This window comes from Elaeis guineensis, chromosome 1 (genome assembly GCF_000442705.2).
Source record: "Elaeis guineensis isolate ETL-2024a chromosome 1, EG11, whole genome shotgun sequence".
Taxonomy (NCBI): Eukaryota; Viridiplantae; Streptophyta; class Magnoliopsida; order Arecales; family Arecaceae; genus Elaeis; species Elaeis guineensis.
The window spans coordinates 98,643,226-98,657,665 of NC_025993.2; the positions used below are offsets into that span (position 1 = coordinate 98,643,226).

General features: G+C 39.1%; 1 protein-coding gene across 10 annotated transcripts; it reads left to right on the forward strand.

Annotated features, from left to right (window-relative positions):
* Positions 1-1,783: 1,783 nt before the first annotated feature.
* On the forward strand, positions 1,784-13,004 carry LOC105061069 (transcription factor BIM2). Of its 10 annotated transcripts, none has more exons than XM_073257172.1 (14): positions 1,808-2,410; positions 2,513-2,599; positions 3,192-3,551; positions 4,201-4,264; positions 4,390-4,514; positions 4,851-4,968; positions 5,283-5,320; positions 8,407-8,501; positions 8,621-8,716; positions 9,758-9,796; positions 9,931-10,138; positions 10,244-10,385; positions 11,111-11,249; positions 12,497-13,004. In XM_073257172.1, the coding sequence occupies exons 1-14, from the start codon at positions 2,392-2,394 to the stop codon at positions 12,605-12,607; spliced, it is 1,641 nt and encodes a 546-aa protein (XP_073113273.1). In that variant the 5' UTR covers positions 1,808-2,391; the 3' UTR covers positions 12,608-13,004. The 10 variants fall into 10 exon arrangements, with proteins under 10 accessions (XP_073113255.1, XP_073113273.1, XP_073113270.1 ...); XM_073257167.1 differs by having other exon boundaries at positions 1,811-2,410; positions 10,238-10,385; XM_010945013.4 differs by having other exon boundaries at positions 1,812-2,410; positions 2,513-2,596; positions 10,238-10,385.
* The last annotated feature ends 1,436 nt before the right edge of the window (positions 13,005-14,440 follow it).

Sequence of the window (14,440 nt, forward strand, 5' to 3'; positions counted from 1 at the left end):
TTATCTGCCCAAAAGAATAGCTAATAAATGCCATTTTCATGATAAATTTCCCACACGCAAACAAAGGGAGGTAATCTAAAATCGAGCAAAATGGTACAAGCTAGAAACAACAGGTATATCATCTCTCCTGATCACTGTAGCAATAATGAGGTCATAGAAAGAAGCAACAAAAAGATCATGCAGCATACACAAGTCAAATACAAAGTTCTAAGCTCAAAGGATATGTTTCGTTGACATTTGATTTGATTGAAAATTGACCAAGTGATTATTATATTTGTGATGCAAGCCTAAAAGGGCAATGCTATTTTAAGTATCTAGGATCCTTGGATGTGGAAGCAGTTGGCTCTTTTAACATTCAAAACCAATGTTTTAGTTTTACCACCAGAAAGATAAAAAGGGTAGAAGAAGATTGATGAACTCAGCCCATTAGAAAATAATAAAGCTCCCACAGAGTTCAACTACTAGCACATGGAAGTTTCTTCTGTTTGTAGACATGGTTACCTGAACTTTCTTACCTTGACTTAGGTCCAAGGGAAAATAATAGGCTAACATCAAACCGTACATTAAAAGATTAAGGAAAAAGTTCGAAGATGCCCATGTCGTTTCCAGATAACATTGCTTTTTAATGTGAGCGGGTGCTGCTGCTCATCTTATGTAATTACTATGTTATACAATTTTCTTCTGTGTAACAAGTTCATTGTTTCCCTACACCCCACCCCCCCTCCCCCGAAAAAAAAAAAGAAAAAAGAAAAAAAAAATCCATTGCTTTTTAAATAACACGTCTTTGTCATCACAGAAACCTGTTACAGTAGATCAGATCGTCCTGAACATATCTTAGGCTTTGTCCTCCATATATTTTCCTACTCTCTTTTTCTTATTCTTTTGGTTTGTCGTAATGCACCCTAGAAGAAGCATCCATGAACGTAGCCCTATTTAAATGTGCACAAAACTTATTTTTAATCCTCAGAAGCTTAGTTAATCTTCATAATTTATTCTCCATTCTTCCGTAGACGTTAAAAGTTATGCTTTAATTCGCTTCTCATTTCAAAACACGATACTGTATCTAGTTTTATAGAGCCATTCTACTTTTATTTTAATTATTTTGGAATAAATAAATCATATAAATTATTTATTTTTGGAAAAGATAGATGATGAATGTAATAAAAGGTGGCAGAAGGGGGAGGAAATGAGTGGAGGAATCCCACGCACATGAGGCCTCCACGGGATGCCCGCAATTCCCGGTCATGTGCCGCTGGGGAGTGGGAAAGGCGTTAGAGGGGGCGGGTGTGGGTCCCACCCCCGAACCGGCCACGCTCGCGGCCCGTCACGTGACGTTCCCTACCGTGGGCCCCCACATGCTTTGTCGCGAACTCGCTCGCTTTTGTTGATATTTTAACTCCCTTTTTAATCGGGATTAGCGCTAATCATCCCCTTCTTAATCCTCCCTCCCCCCTTACAACCCCCATTGTCAACGCCCCATCCCAATCGCAGTCAACCAGTCGTACGGCACGTGATCTCTGTTAAACACCGTGGAGTAATATTCGCCGTCGGATCGATCTTGATGGCCAGCGTTTTGTTTGCGTCTTCCGCCGATCGGTGAACCGATCGGAAGTAATTTTGCTGGAGCGATTTATTAGACGGTAGATGACGGATTTGATTGGGAAAAGGACGGGATCGTGTCGTTACGGGCGTTAGTTTCGTTTGGACGGCGTGAGAGTAACGCCGTTCTGCGGCGACGGAAAAGGAGGATAGAATAAAAGAAGGTCGGATCGCGAGAAAGAGAGAGAAAATTAATAGCGCGATATAAAGATCTTGGAGGAGGCCCGCCGACCCGCCTCCTCCGCCGCAGTGCTTCTCCGGAGATACATCAGTACAAATTTCTCTCTCTCTCTCTCTCTCTCTCATACACACCCCCTCTCACACAGCTGGATTTCCTCGAAGTCCAGCGAAATTTTGCTGCATTCCTTGCACTCGGCTTTCCTCTTCGTCCTCTTAGAGAATCTCTCTCTCTCTATTGACCTAGGATTCGGGAGAGATCGATCGTTGGTTTGGTTTGAAATCGCTTCGACAGTGCCGAATTCCGTAGAATTCTGGGTATTTAATTAGCGGAGAATTCGACGGAAGATTTCGAGTTGGAGGTGGAGGTCACACCGGCAGCGGAGCTGCGAGCTACTTCACGGTATACGAAAGACCGGATCGCTTCCACCGGTTTCCTGACCTGGGGCTCGAGATTCGATCCGGAAGCCTTCTAACCGAAGGGATGCGCGATCTTTTGGGAAATTTATTTGCGTAAGGTTCGGAGGATCTTTGTGCCGAAACAGTGGAAGAATTCTGTGCTTGGCGTGGAGAATTGTTGAAGATTAAAGATAACATCGAAGAGTGCGGCGACGTATGAGGATGGAGCTCCAAGGTTTGGATATTATAAAGGAGCCTTCTTCTTTGTTTTTCTTTTCTTGACTTTATTATTTAGCTTTTTGTTATTTTGGAGGTGATGGAATTTAAAATATGTCAGGTAAGAAAACAACTCACGATTTCCTGTCGCTTTACAACAAGGATTCCCCTTTCCAACACCAGGATCCAAGGCCTCCTTCTCAAGGTAGTGGTGAATCTTTCAATACTTCGAATTAAAATCATCTCTCAGAATTTTATTTACCCACTTTTAATTTATTCCCATTTTCTTACCATTTTTTTTAATAATTAACCCATGAATTATTATAAACATAATAAAACTGCGTGTTTATAGAGCTTCGTGTCTTCTTTTAGCTCCCAGCCTCTCAAATTCCCCACCAGAAAGTTTATCAGAAGACACTAACTTAACATCTAAGCCAGGAGCTTCCCTTCTCTGGAGATCACTTTCTCTATGATGGGACATGTTTGGAAGAAATTATTTCCAAATTAGGCAGCCAGAGTCGGCAGTAACAGTTCTCGAATGAGCAGAAAACACAAACCATGGGCGAGCATTCAGAGAAACAGTTTCAATTTTACCTCTTCTAGTCCCCCGGCATCTCTTATCTCTATCCCACAGGCTCTGGCATTTATGATTATTAACTACAGGAAAGAAACATAATGCATGGGTCCATCATGGCCGTCGACCTTTTTTTTTTAATGAAGCTATAGGATCGGGGTTCCCAGTTCACAATCACCGTTTGATCAACAAGATCACATTACCTATATCGTTCTTTTAATCGCAGGTTGCTTTCTAAAGACGCACGACTTCTTAAAGCCGCTGGAGCACGCCGGGAAAGGCCGCCGCGACGAGGCGGCGAGCGGCGATATCGCCGTCGCCTGCGTGGGTCCCGCCGAGGTAGGGCGTGCGGCCTCGGTGGAGCACGTGCTCCCTGGTGGCATCGGGACGTACAGCATCACCCACGTGTCTGACCCTTCCCCGTTGGCTATGGTGAAGCCGGAGCGTGGCACGTGCCGCGGTGTCGACGTCGAACGGAAACCGGAGCCCTATTACGCCAACGGCGTCGCTTACGCCCCCCAGTACGCCGCTGGCGTCCCCGTCGCGCTCTGGGACGAGTCCGCCGCGAAAGACCCCGGCTCCAGAGGTAAGATCCCATCGGACGGCCTTGATCGGTCCTCGCAGGTGGTCTTGTTTAGGATGGCATGCCGTTACCGTTATCTCTGACGGGATTCCACGCAATTAAAACAAAGAATATCGTCATAACAATATTATACTATGATGATAACGAACGACATGACGAGTAACCCTCACTACTTACTCCATTTGTAAAAGTGGGTCGGTGGGACCCGCGTTCACGTGACGTATTTTCTCCAAAGGAGGAATGGATGTGGGGTTAGTCGTGGGGGAAGGTAAAATAGAAAAGGTTGGTGGTGCACACGGAGGCCACGTGATTGACACGTGCTGTCACGAGGAGTTCTAGACCAGTCTCCAACGTCAGTCCCGAACGTGTCTCCCGTCTCCCCCCGGAGCTCAAAACTCTCAGCCCCAAAACCGAATTGAAGTCGCTGTCGGATCCGGTCCCGTGGGCCGTCCGATGGTCCGATTATGATATAAATATTTTTTTAAAAAAAGACGCATGGCGCAGGGTACCGACCTCCGCCTATACGGCGCTCGCTAGCTGGCGGCTATCAATTTTTTCGACCCGTGTTATGTTTTTTTTTTTTTTGACACAATATTTCAAATAAGAAGGGGAGTCGCTTAGGGCGTCGTTTTGGTTTTCCCGTGCGTCGCAGGGCAGTGGCAGTCGTCATTCGCCGCCTCCGGCAGCGGCAGCTTCGGATCTCCTTCGGCCTCCAGGTCGGTGCCCTTCTTATCCTCTCTCCATGGCTGCTGCATGTCGTTCTTCCGGGGTTTTGTTTCCTCTAGGGCTTTGTTTCGGTATTTCTAGGGTTTCTGAGAGTTTTAGGTGGGCTTTGGGGCAGGCATCACCCGGCGCCGGAGAAGCCGCGATTAATGGAGTCGGCGTCGAGATCCAGCAGGGGCTTCGACGATGAGGACGACGACGACGAGGAGTTCGGCAAGAGGGAGGGCTCCTCCTCGCATAAAGGTGGCTCCTTTCCTTTTCCTTTTCTCTCCAGTTTTAAATTTTCGGTTCTTTCCTTCCTTTTTGTCCCCCGGTTGCTGGATGCGCGCCACGGGAGCAAGTTAGCGTTCTGGTTGAAAGTCGGCTAACGTGCGCCGGTGGTCGTTGGCTGAAGCTTGTACCAGGCCTTGGGTTTTCATTTTAAGAAAATGATTTTTGAACAAAAATCCAATTTTTCGATATTTCATCGTCTTCTTTTAGCTAAATTCATTTTCTTATGCTTGTGGAATGCGGAAATTATGCTACCGCGATTGTCCTTTGTTTCGGAATGAAAGTTCCTTATAATTTTGTTTGTAGCAGAGTTGACCGTGAAACTAGATGGGAAGGGCAAAGGGGGCGACCATGATCAGAGGCCCAACACTCCGAGATCAAAGCATTCTGCCACAGAGCAGCGGAGAAGGAGCAAAATAAATGACAGGCAAGTTTGTTTTGTATGAAAGATCCTTTTCTCTGTTGTTTGACTTTTTATTTCAAAAGGTAAGTTTTAAATAATGTAGTTTTGTTTTAATTTCGAAGTAATTTTCTTTTGTGATTTACTTTGTGCATTTATTTAGTTGGTGCACTGTTATACTATATGATTTCTGGCCAATTTGGGGTCCAATAGTTTATACCGTGGAGATCAAAGTGTTTAGATACTGGTAGTGTGAATATTTAACTTGCACTTGGTGAATCTTTACTCCAATAAGACTTTTCAGACTTTCTGACTTCAACTTTTCTATTCTATTTGGCTAGGCAAGTTTCTGAACACAGTTGTCAAAAACCTCGACAAGGTTTTACTTCTTTTAAGCTTTTTGTTCTATGCATATCTATGCTAAAGATGCTTAACTATGCTGATTTTCTTTTCTTTTCTTTTCCTTTTCTGGTTAACTGATTTACGATAAGCTCAGTTGTTTTCATATGGAGTTATTGGTAAATTTATTCTGTTAAGTTTTCTCTCGTTCTATTGTTGTCTTATCTATATGAAACCCCCAAGACTTGGGCTTGGGCCTTCCTATCTGTATCTTTCTATGGTTCTTATAATGAAGAAAGGTGATTAATAATAGACTCTCAGAGCCTGAGAAACATTGGGGATGTGCTAGAATTTCCTTGATGGTGTGAGAAGCGGAGACAAAATGTTATTCTGAATGTTAGTTTGAAATTAGGGTATGAGGAATCAAGAGGGGAGGACAATGACATTAGAGCACCAATTATCTTTTTTAAATAAGAAAAATGAGAGTGAATTAGATCACCTAAGACTGAAGAAATCTTGATTTGACACGAATTGGAGGAAAAAAAGATGTCTAATTTTGCAGTTAATGAGCTTTTATAGGCATAAGCAGATGATGCGTAACTTGGGGAGAGCCATTCTGCTTTACCTTTTTACAGCAGGCTTTATGTAAAGAAACTCTCAGATTATGGGCATCCGCATGTATATAACCCATAGGAATAAAGATACCCATAAATGAGCTTCTTAATGACCTTTCTTCAATGTTATCACCAATAGTTGGAATATGGAACCAAATCTTTTGTTGAGCTTCATTTGAATTTTAATGATGTGCAGGTGTTTTTTTCCTTCTTCTTTCCATCAAATCCTTGCTTTTCTGCAAATTGTGCTTGAAGAATATCTTCCTTATCACATACTTGGCACCAGAGTGGTTTTTTGATTTATCAACAAAGAACATATCACGAATGAATTGATGCCTTTCACATGCATCAATGTTGTAATCATTGTCGTTTGCACTATAATCATTTTGCTTCAATGTTTGGGAATCTTTTTTGATCTCTTTAAAATATTTCATATCCGATACTAGAGTATTTGTTTGTAGTGATTTTCTGTTGGTAAAACATACAATAGATACATTTGATATCACAGCCACGTATTTATTTGCACCAGGGACAGATATTTGTAAAGCTTTTGTATTTTTTTAAAAAAAAAGAATAAAATAGAAGCTGAGCTAGGAAGGATAGAAACTCAAATAAAGGGAAATTGATCACTCTTGCATTTACTTATTATAAACTATACTACTGTCAAGAGGTTGGTGGTAATCTAAAATAAAAAGAAGAATAAATTGTTTGTTATTGTATTCATGACACTTACTGAGGTCCTTACAACCTTCTGCGAATAGTGCTATCACTAGTACTATAAGATGGATAATAATATTGTGGATCCTGCATAAGTACAGAAAAAGTTGCATGATATACTAGAGTGGAACATGAAGATCAATGCAACTTTGCTTCTTAATAAGCATCATGCTGTGTATGAGGATGTAGGTAGTATAGTATAAAGATATGAAGAATGTAAAATACAAAAGGAATACAAACGCCCTGCAGTAACCTCACATATAAGGTCCTCTTAATCTCCAGCATTCAACAAGTATGCGGTCTGAGGTTTCATTAAGGAATAGATCCCAGCTGTTTTTCCCCTTTTATATGTTTTCATATATTTTTCATATATATTGGGCTAGAATAAAGTCATAACCCAGGTTTGTTGTACCGGTCAGTACTATATTGGTAGACAGTCTCGTACTGTACCAACGCTTAGTACATCTCGCCGTCTTATTGTACCACATACCGAGATTATAATATGATGGTATCGGTATGGGGTTCGGTACCAAAATGGCAAACTTTGGGTATATCTGTTGAATGTTGGCCATGATCCCTTTTAGTTTTTAATGCATCACATTGAATATCGTATTTAACTTGTTCCAACTAAAAAACACATTGAAATAACAGCTCGATAAATGCCAATACCTGCATCAATTTGCCAATACCAAATGACTGTGTTAAGTTGTTATCCATCATGATGCTTTCATGAAGATAGCCAAATAAAAGCCCAAATCTTTTATGGAGTAGGGGTGTCGTACTTGTTCCTAGAAGGCAGGACATCTCAAACCCTTAGAACTAATGAGTTTTACAAAGCTGGGAATTCAACTTTAGGAACTTGCCATCTCTTTGAGATATTTTTTCAGTTATTAGACATATGAAGCAACCCAACCATTTCATCTGTTCTATTTTTTTTTAAGTTTTTTTTTTCCTTTTAATTCATGTGAGGTTGGATAAGGTGATTGTTTGCAACCTCCACATTTATTCACTCCCCTGATCACTTTTGTTTAGCTACTTGACAATTGGTGGTAGCTGTTGCATCATAGCTCTTTATTCCCAAATGGTATTTGAAGAAAACTGCTGATATCTTGACCGCTCTATGCATTTGTACACTGATTTACACCAAGGTTTAGTGAAACTTGAGAACTGGATAACAAACCAAAGCATCTTTTCTTTTTGAGCCTTCTTGAGTTCTTAAAGAAATCTTGTTTATGTGGCATTGGTGACTGGACCATTAAACATCCCTGCTTAAGGTTTTCATTTTTCTTTTCTCCTGTAGAAGGGAGTGGAACTGAACCACCACTTTCTCAAGTTCCATGATTAAATAGTCCTTTTCACATATCTAAGTCCCATGACGCAGTCAAGATATTAAATGGCAGAAGGCGAGAGATTTATAATTGAAAAATTTGTGCAGGATTGCAGGGTACAAATTGATTTGGGTGTTTGTGAAGGGGAACATGTTTTTTCTAAGCAGATATAAATCAGGAGATGAAAATCAAAACATAGAAGTGATGAATGATCAAAGCATCCCCTGGTTTTGGGTATTAGGTGATGCTTGTGAGATAATATGGGAAGATAATTCCCAAAACATGGAGGGTGCAAAACAAGATTATCATTATGATTAGGTAGACTGTGTGTGAGGCTCTGAACCTTAATATGGACTTTTCATAGTTTGGCTTTATGCAGTCTACCACTTGTTTGCCATGCTACTTGTTACAGATAAAGTCTAATGTAATTGCACTTTTTGTTGATTGTTACTGTTTGGTATACTCAGAATGGACCATGAACCTGTCATGCAGATTTCAGATACTTAGGGAACTTATACCGCATAGTGATCAGAAGAGAGATAAAGCGTCATTCCTTCTGGAGGTATGTGGAATCATCCTAAGATTGTTCAATTGTATTGTTTCCCCCTTCTGCGATCAAATTCTTTGAAAGTGCATATATCTTCACATTGCTTTGCATATATCTCTATATTCCTCATGCAGGTTATTGAGTACATTCGCTTTTTACAAGAGAAAGTACAAAAGTATGAGTCCTCAATCCCGGGATGGAGTCAAGATAATACCAAGTTAATGCCATGGGTAATGTGCTAAGCTTTCTCTATATGTATATAGGCCGAGTGTGCATGCATTGTTGCATCGGATATTCTGTGGTGAGTAGGATTAATAGGTGATGTGGTAAGATACCTATTTATACATTCTTAGATACAGCTTAAGGTTATTTTACTTAATTTTGCATGCTTAAGTGCAGCCACCTATTGGCGTCTGCCTGTATGTTATGTGTTTTGGACATATCCACTTGGAACATGGGTGGATGTGGTCTTGATGCTCCATAGTCATATATTTTGCAACTTTGCATGAGGTAAACTATGTACATGCACCACATAAACTATTTATATATTCAAAGCAAGTAAAGATGTGATTGTTGATAGGAACTGTTAATGTCTTGAAAGCTAACTCAGGACAACATTATGATATTTTGTCTCTTGTATAGGATACTATGTTTTAATATTATTTTCCTGCAAAAGCTTGCATTCTAAAACAATTGAAAACATTAGTACTCATAACTGTTAATGGAAACTTGAGATTTTTCCGATCTGCAAACAAATTGAGTCAATATAAATTTCCTGTAGGGTATATATTCTTTTATTATCAGACAATGGTCTTATGGTGCATGTTGTTGGTGTCTTTTATTGTTGTTTTGGTTTTCATATGATTTATTAGTATTTTTTAGAACTTTGAATACAGATGCATTGTAATATTATGCTTCTGTTATGATTATATTGCCATTTTTGTAAAGTTTTGTAGTTGTTACCTCCAGCCTGAATGCCTTATTTAGTGAAATGGTACTTAGTGAATAATGTAATTTTTCTGAAATAAATAACTATCATATTTAGACCGAGTTAAATGTACAATTTTGATGAAGACTGAGTGTTCTTTTAGTCTCTTTCTTGGTTCCGTATTCATACGCAAGTATTAGACTGTTTGTTACATTGTATTTTTTTTTCCAACACTTCTAGGTGAACTTTTAGCTGGTCCCAACAAATAATTGGATATCTTAATCATTTCTGCAAACAAAAAGAGTTTTTATTGATTTTCACTTTTTGGTTTTTGTTTTGGCAGGTAAAAGTCTATTTTAGATCATTCTGGAAAAATGCACGGGTATCAGTCATTTAGAAAACTTAAACAGAACTGGACATTATATGCATCCTTGTCTTTGGAAATTTCTTATGGTGATATTCTTCTGTTTAGAGATCTTATATAACCAACCATCCCTTTTCTCACCTTTGCAACAGAACAATAACGAATCTCCTGGAGATGGTATATCTGACCCCTCTCAAGTCATGAAAAATGGTTCTGCTCCCCCTGGATATATGTTTTCTGGAAGCGACAATAGCATCCCGGTTGCACCAGCAATGGTCTCAACTGCACAGAATCCAACTGATTCAGATATGGCTGCTGGACTCTCTTACAAAGCAATGGAAACTCCTACAAATTTTGCGAGTAAGATGGCTGTTACACCCATTCTTTTGCGGCCAAACTTGTATTCTTTTATTGGAAGAGAAACTAGTATTGCTCAGTCACAGCAGAGGTTGGTTGCAGATGCAGATAACATGACAACCCAGGTCCAGCCACAATGGTTAAGACCGTCTGGTAGTGCTGACTGTGCTGTCAGTGGTGAAATATTGAATGAACAAGAGCTGACGGTTGATGAAGGAACCATAAGTATGTCTAGCGCATACTCCCAAGGGTGCGTATGCAATGAGTTAATTTTTTTAAATCTTTTTTTGTTATAATCTTTTGGATATCACTACATTTCTGTTGGGATTTGTTTTGTTAGTATTTCTTTCTGTAAGCTCTTAACTGATTTATCTGCATATTCCTGGATGTTCAAAAGATGCCCCTTTATGTGTGATGCATCCAAATCTGAAGCCTTCTTTCTACTTCTTTTGGCCAAATGTAAAGATGTTCTGTTTCTATCTAAGAAGTTTAACAATTTTTCATCTTTTTTTATTCTGATGAACTTAACTTTATGCCATTGTGCTTTAGGAATTTAGGCATAAATAAGCCAATCTTTGCCAAGATCGTCTTTACTAGATCTTTTACTATTCATGTACTTTGTTTATCTGCCTTTGGATAGGTTGGACATAACTGATATCTTTATAGAGATAATACCAAGTTGTCTTCTACTCTCTTGTTTTTTTCTGTTGATTATATTCATTTTTCTTCTTACAAATTTGAATTCCCACGGATCAATGCTAGTTTGTCAGCTAACAATTCCAACACAGTTGTTCATTGTTTAGAAGGTTTTTCAGATATATCCATACATTGAATGGCAGGTTTCATGTCGAGCTTGTTTAGGAGTGTGACAATTATTAGCTTTAGTTTCTTAACTTGGAAGCTTTATAAAAACTTATCCCGTGCTAAAGTTACCATATGATTTTTTTTTTTTTTGATTTTGTTGGTATGAGACAGGCTGTTGACTACCCTAACTCAGGCGCTGCAGAGCTCGGGTATAGATCTGTCTCAAGCCAGTATCTCTGTGCAGATCAACCTTGGCAAGCGAGCAATTAATAAGAGACCTGCTGCCACAGTGACTACTTCTGGCGCTAAGGTATATGCTCTTTCTTCTAATGAATTTTGTGACTCGTATTTGCTTTTGTCATACAGAATTAGAGAGGGGTCATATTGGATCTGTTTGTTGAGCAGAATTAATATCTCACTTCCATCTCCCAAAAGGAAGTGCAGACATCTTAGACACTTCCATTTCTACAATCCTGTCACCTCACACTAATCTCTGCAGCTTGGCCAATTGTTTAAATCTACAACTTGATACAATTGTGGAACATATGCTGCCGATCTCTTTCTTTTATATATATATATATATATATATATATATATATATATTGAAATTACCCCTTTATCTGATAGATTATGTCAGTCTATCAGAACTTACATTGGAATATTCATTGCAGAAAACGTCAGCATGGGAGGTTCTTTGAGCATCACATCATGAGTCACCACTAATCTTGATTCATCATCCAGTTAGTTAGGTGATTCATTTAATGGAGAGAGTCCTTTTCTCTAGCCTAATCAATAGTATGATTGTATTGTCATTTTATAATCTTTATGAAGTCCTCAAGGTCTTCAAGTATATCTTATTAATACTGTAGTTCATAGGACGAGAAAGTACCCAGTCAACCTTGCCATTGTATATGATAACAGTAGGGGCTTAGGAATCCACCCTTGATAACCTTTAGTCTCTTACACTTCCCTGACCTGTACTGACTTGCATCACCCCAAATTTCTGGAGCCCATGTTTCAGCGACAGGTTTGAGAAGTCAGGGTTCTAGGGGCCCCAACTTAGAGCATTATTCTTAGTGATAAAGTTCCATCACTCAAAATGTATATTTTCTTTATGGCTTAAGCTCATTAAGTTATTATTTTATTCTGAAGCATCCAATGCAAATGAAAAATCAACTCTTGCCTGCATGTACATTTAATATCATGTTTGTTTGATCGTGTTTGAAGTTGCTATTTGCAAATATTTCAACATGGATCTGCTTTCAAAAGCAACCTCATTTATCTAATATTTTGTAACTCATGGTTGTTGATGCTCAAATTCACCTCATCTCTTTCTTGGTGGCTGTATTATCACTCGTATGTTTTACCTTTACTCTTGATACTCATGTCTGGTTAAATTTCTGATATCATTAAGTGTCATAACGTCATAATACCAACACATTAACACACAAATGAGTACTGGCAAAACTGTAGATCTTAAGTCTTGTCACCGGCATTCAGGTTCTTCTTCTTCTTTTTTTTTTTTTTTTGTGAGTCAAATCTGTTTGTGTGTTGTAGGACCATGAAGACCCTGTATCTGCTAATCAAACAATGGGACACTCTAGGGCGGGGTGCAGTGTCGAGGAATCTTCACAGGCACCAAAAAGACACAAAGCCGACAACAGCTAGTGCTACTGTCCTTTGGGTTTCATATTTTAACTTTTGTCATGTTACTAAACTCCTCTGATGAATGTATATTCTGTTTGGCCTCTACGGCTTCTATGGACAGACAAAAGCTGTGGGTATTCTTTCATTTCTGTCTTACTTTCCAGAAGAGGCTTCCATTACAAATTGCGAAGCTGCTTTTCTTACAGGCTTCCATGCATATGAGAAGTCTCTGTCGGAGGAACCCAGTTGTAAGGTAATTGGATAATCTCTAAGGGTGTTTTGATGGTAGTATATGTAAATTAGAAAATTTATGAGGTCGGAACTCTACACTCGATGATGTCATGTATCCATTGTACCGTTTGCGTCAAAATTGAGTGGATTTTGTATATCAGCAGATGCAGCTGATATATGTTTCATAGATCTCTGTGCTTGAATATCTGTCTACTTGTCCTGATCGTTGTTGTGGTTGACTGTTTTTTTGTTTAATGTTGTATTGGTAGTGAGTTGGGCATTTGTCTTGAAGTCTTTCAGGAATGCTTAATCGTCCACGTAGATCCCTTTTTTTTTTTTAATATACTTATATGCTAGAACCTTGCACGTCCTATTTATGAAATTTTGAAGACCAGGTGGGCTAGGAGTTGTAGCAAATAAAGCATGGAGGTTTTTCCTGTGTTTTTTCCCCCCTTTTGAATGGGAAACTGTGCATGGAGTTGGTCAATCAGGATTTCTTATGAAGATTGAAAATTAGTGTCCCTTGGAAAAGAAATCAGAGTTACATAGAATAAAAAAAATTGCTGAATATTGGGGGAAAAAGGGGCGTCAACGTATTGAAGGGGGAGTAAAGCCTTGAACCTATCCGTGGACAATTGGGCTAACATGGGCTGTGCAGTCTCATTAATTAGGCCTTTTTCCAAAACTTAAAAGGCCCTAGGATCTCTCCTCTCCTGATCCAAGGTAAACCATCAAATTGAATCAATTCGAAATGGTTTTCTAAGATTAAAATTGAAATGATTAAATGAAAAAAATGAGTTTAAGTTGATCTAAAAAAATTGGTTCAGTTTATTTGATTTAGGGCTATTAGGCTTTTATCAAGACTTAATGGGATAGGCTAAATAAGCTGCTATCCATGTGAAGTCTTGATTAAGCTAAATAGGTAGTTTATAGGATTGGTTAAGTTGGTTAAATGGACAGTTTTTGGGGACATGAACCATAACCTTGTACGGTGGATTGGTGGAGTCGGAATAAATATAATAAAAGAGTGTTTGATTAAAAGGAGTGGGGGTCTGGAATCCGAATCGGAATGGGTGATTTTTATTCCAACTATTTAATTGAGAGGAGTCTGATTTCGATTTCAGGGTGAAATAGGAATAGGTCAATTTATATAGTATTCAATCCTTATTCTCCTCTATGGATTCAATTTTTCATTTCAATTTCGATTTTGATTTCGATTCCAATCACGAATAAAACGCTTTGGGAGATTTAGCCATTCCGATTTCAAGTCATTTCAATTCCCATTCCCATTCTGCTTCTGATTACGAACCAAACGCTCCCATTTCAACCATTTGATTGGAAGGAGTCTCATTCTGATTTCGATTCTGGAATGGAATTGAAATGGTTCAATTTATATAGAACTCAATCCCTACTTTCCTCTATGAATTCAATTTTTTATTTCAATTTCGATTTCAATTCTGATCACGAACCAAACACTGTGAGAGATTTGACTATTCCGATTCCAAGCCATTTCGATTTTCATTCCTATTCCGATTTCGGATGCAAACCAAACATCTCCTGAGTAGAGTCAATGTGGAAAGAGAGGGGTCTAAGGGGAGGCACGAGCTGGAGTGAGGAGAAGAG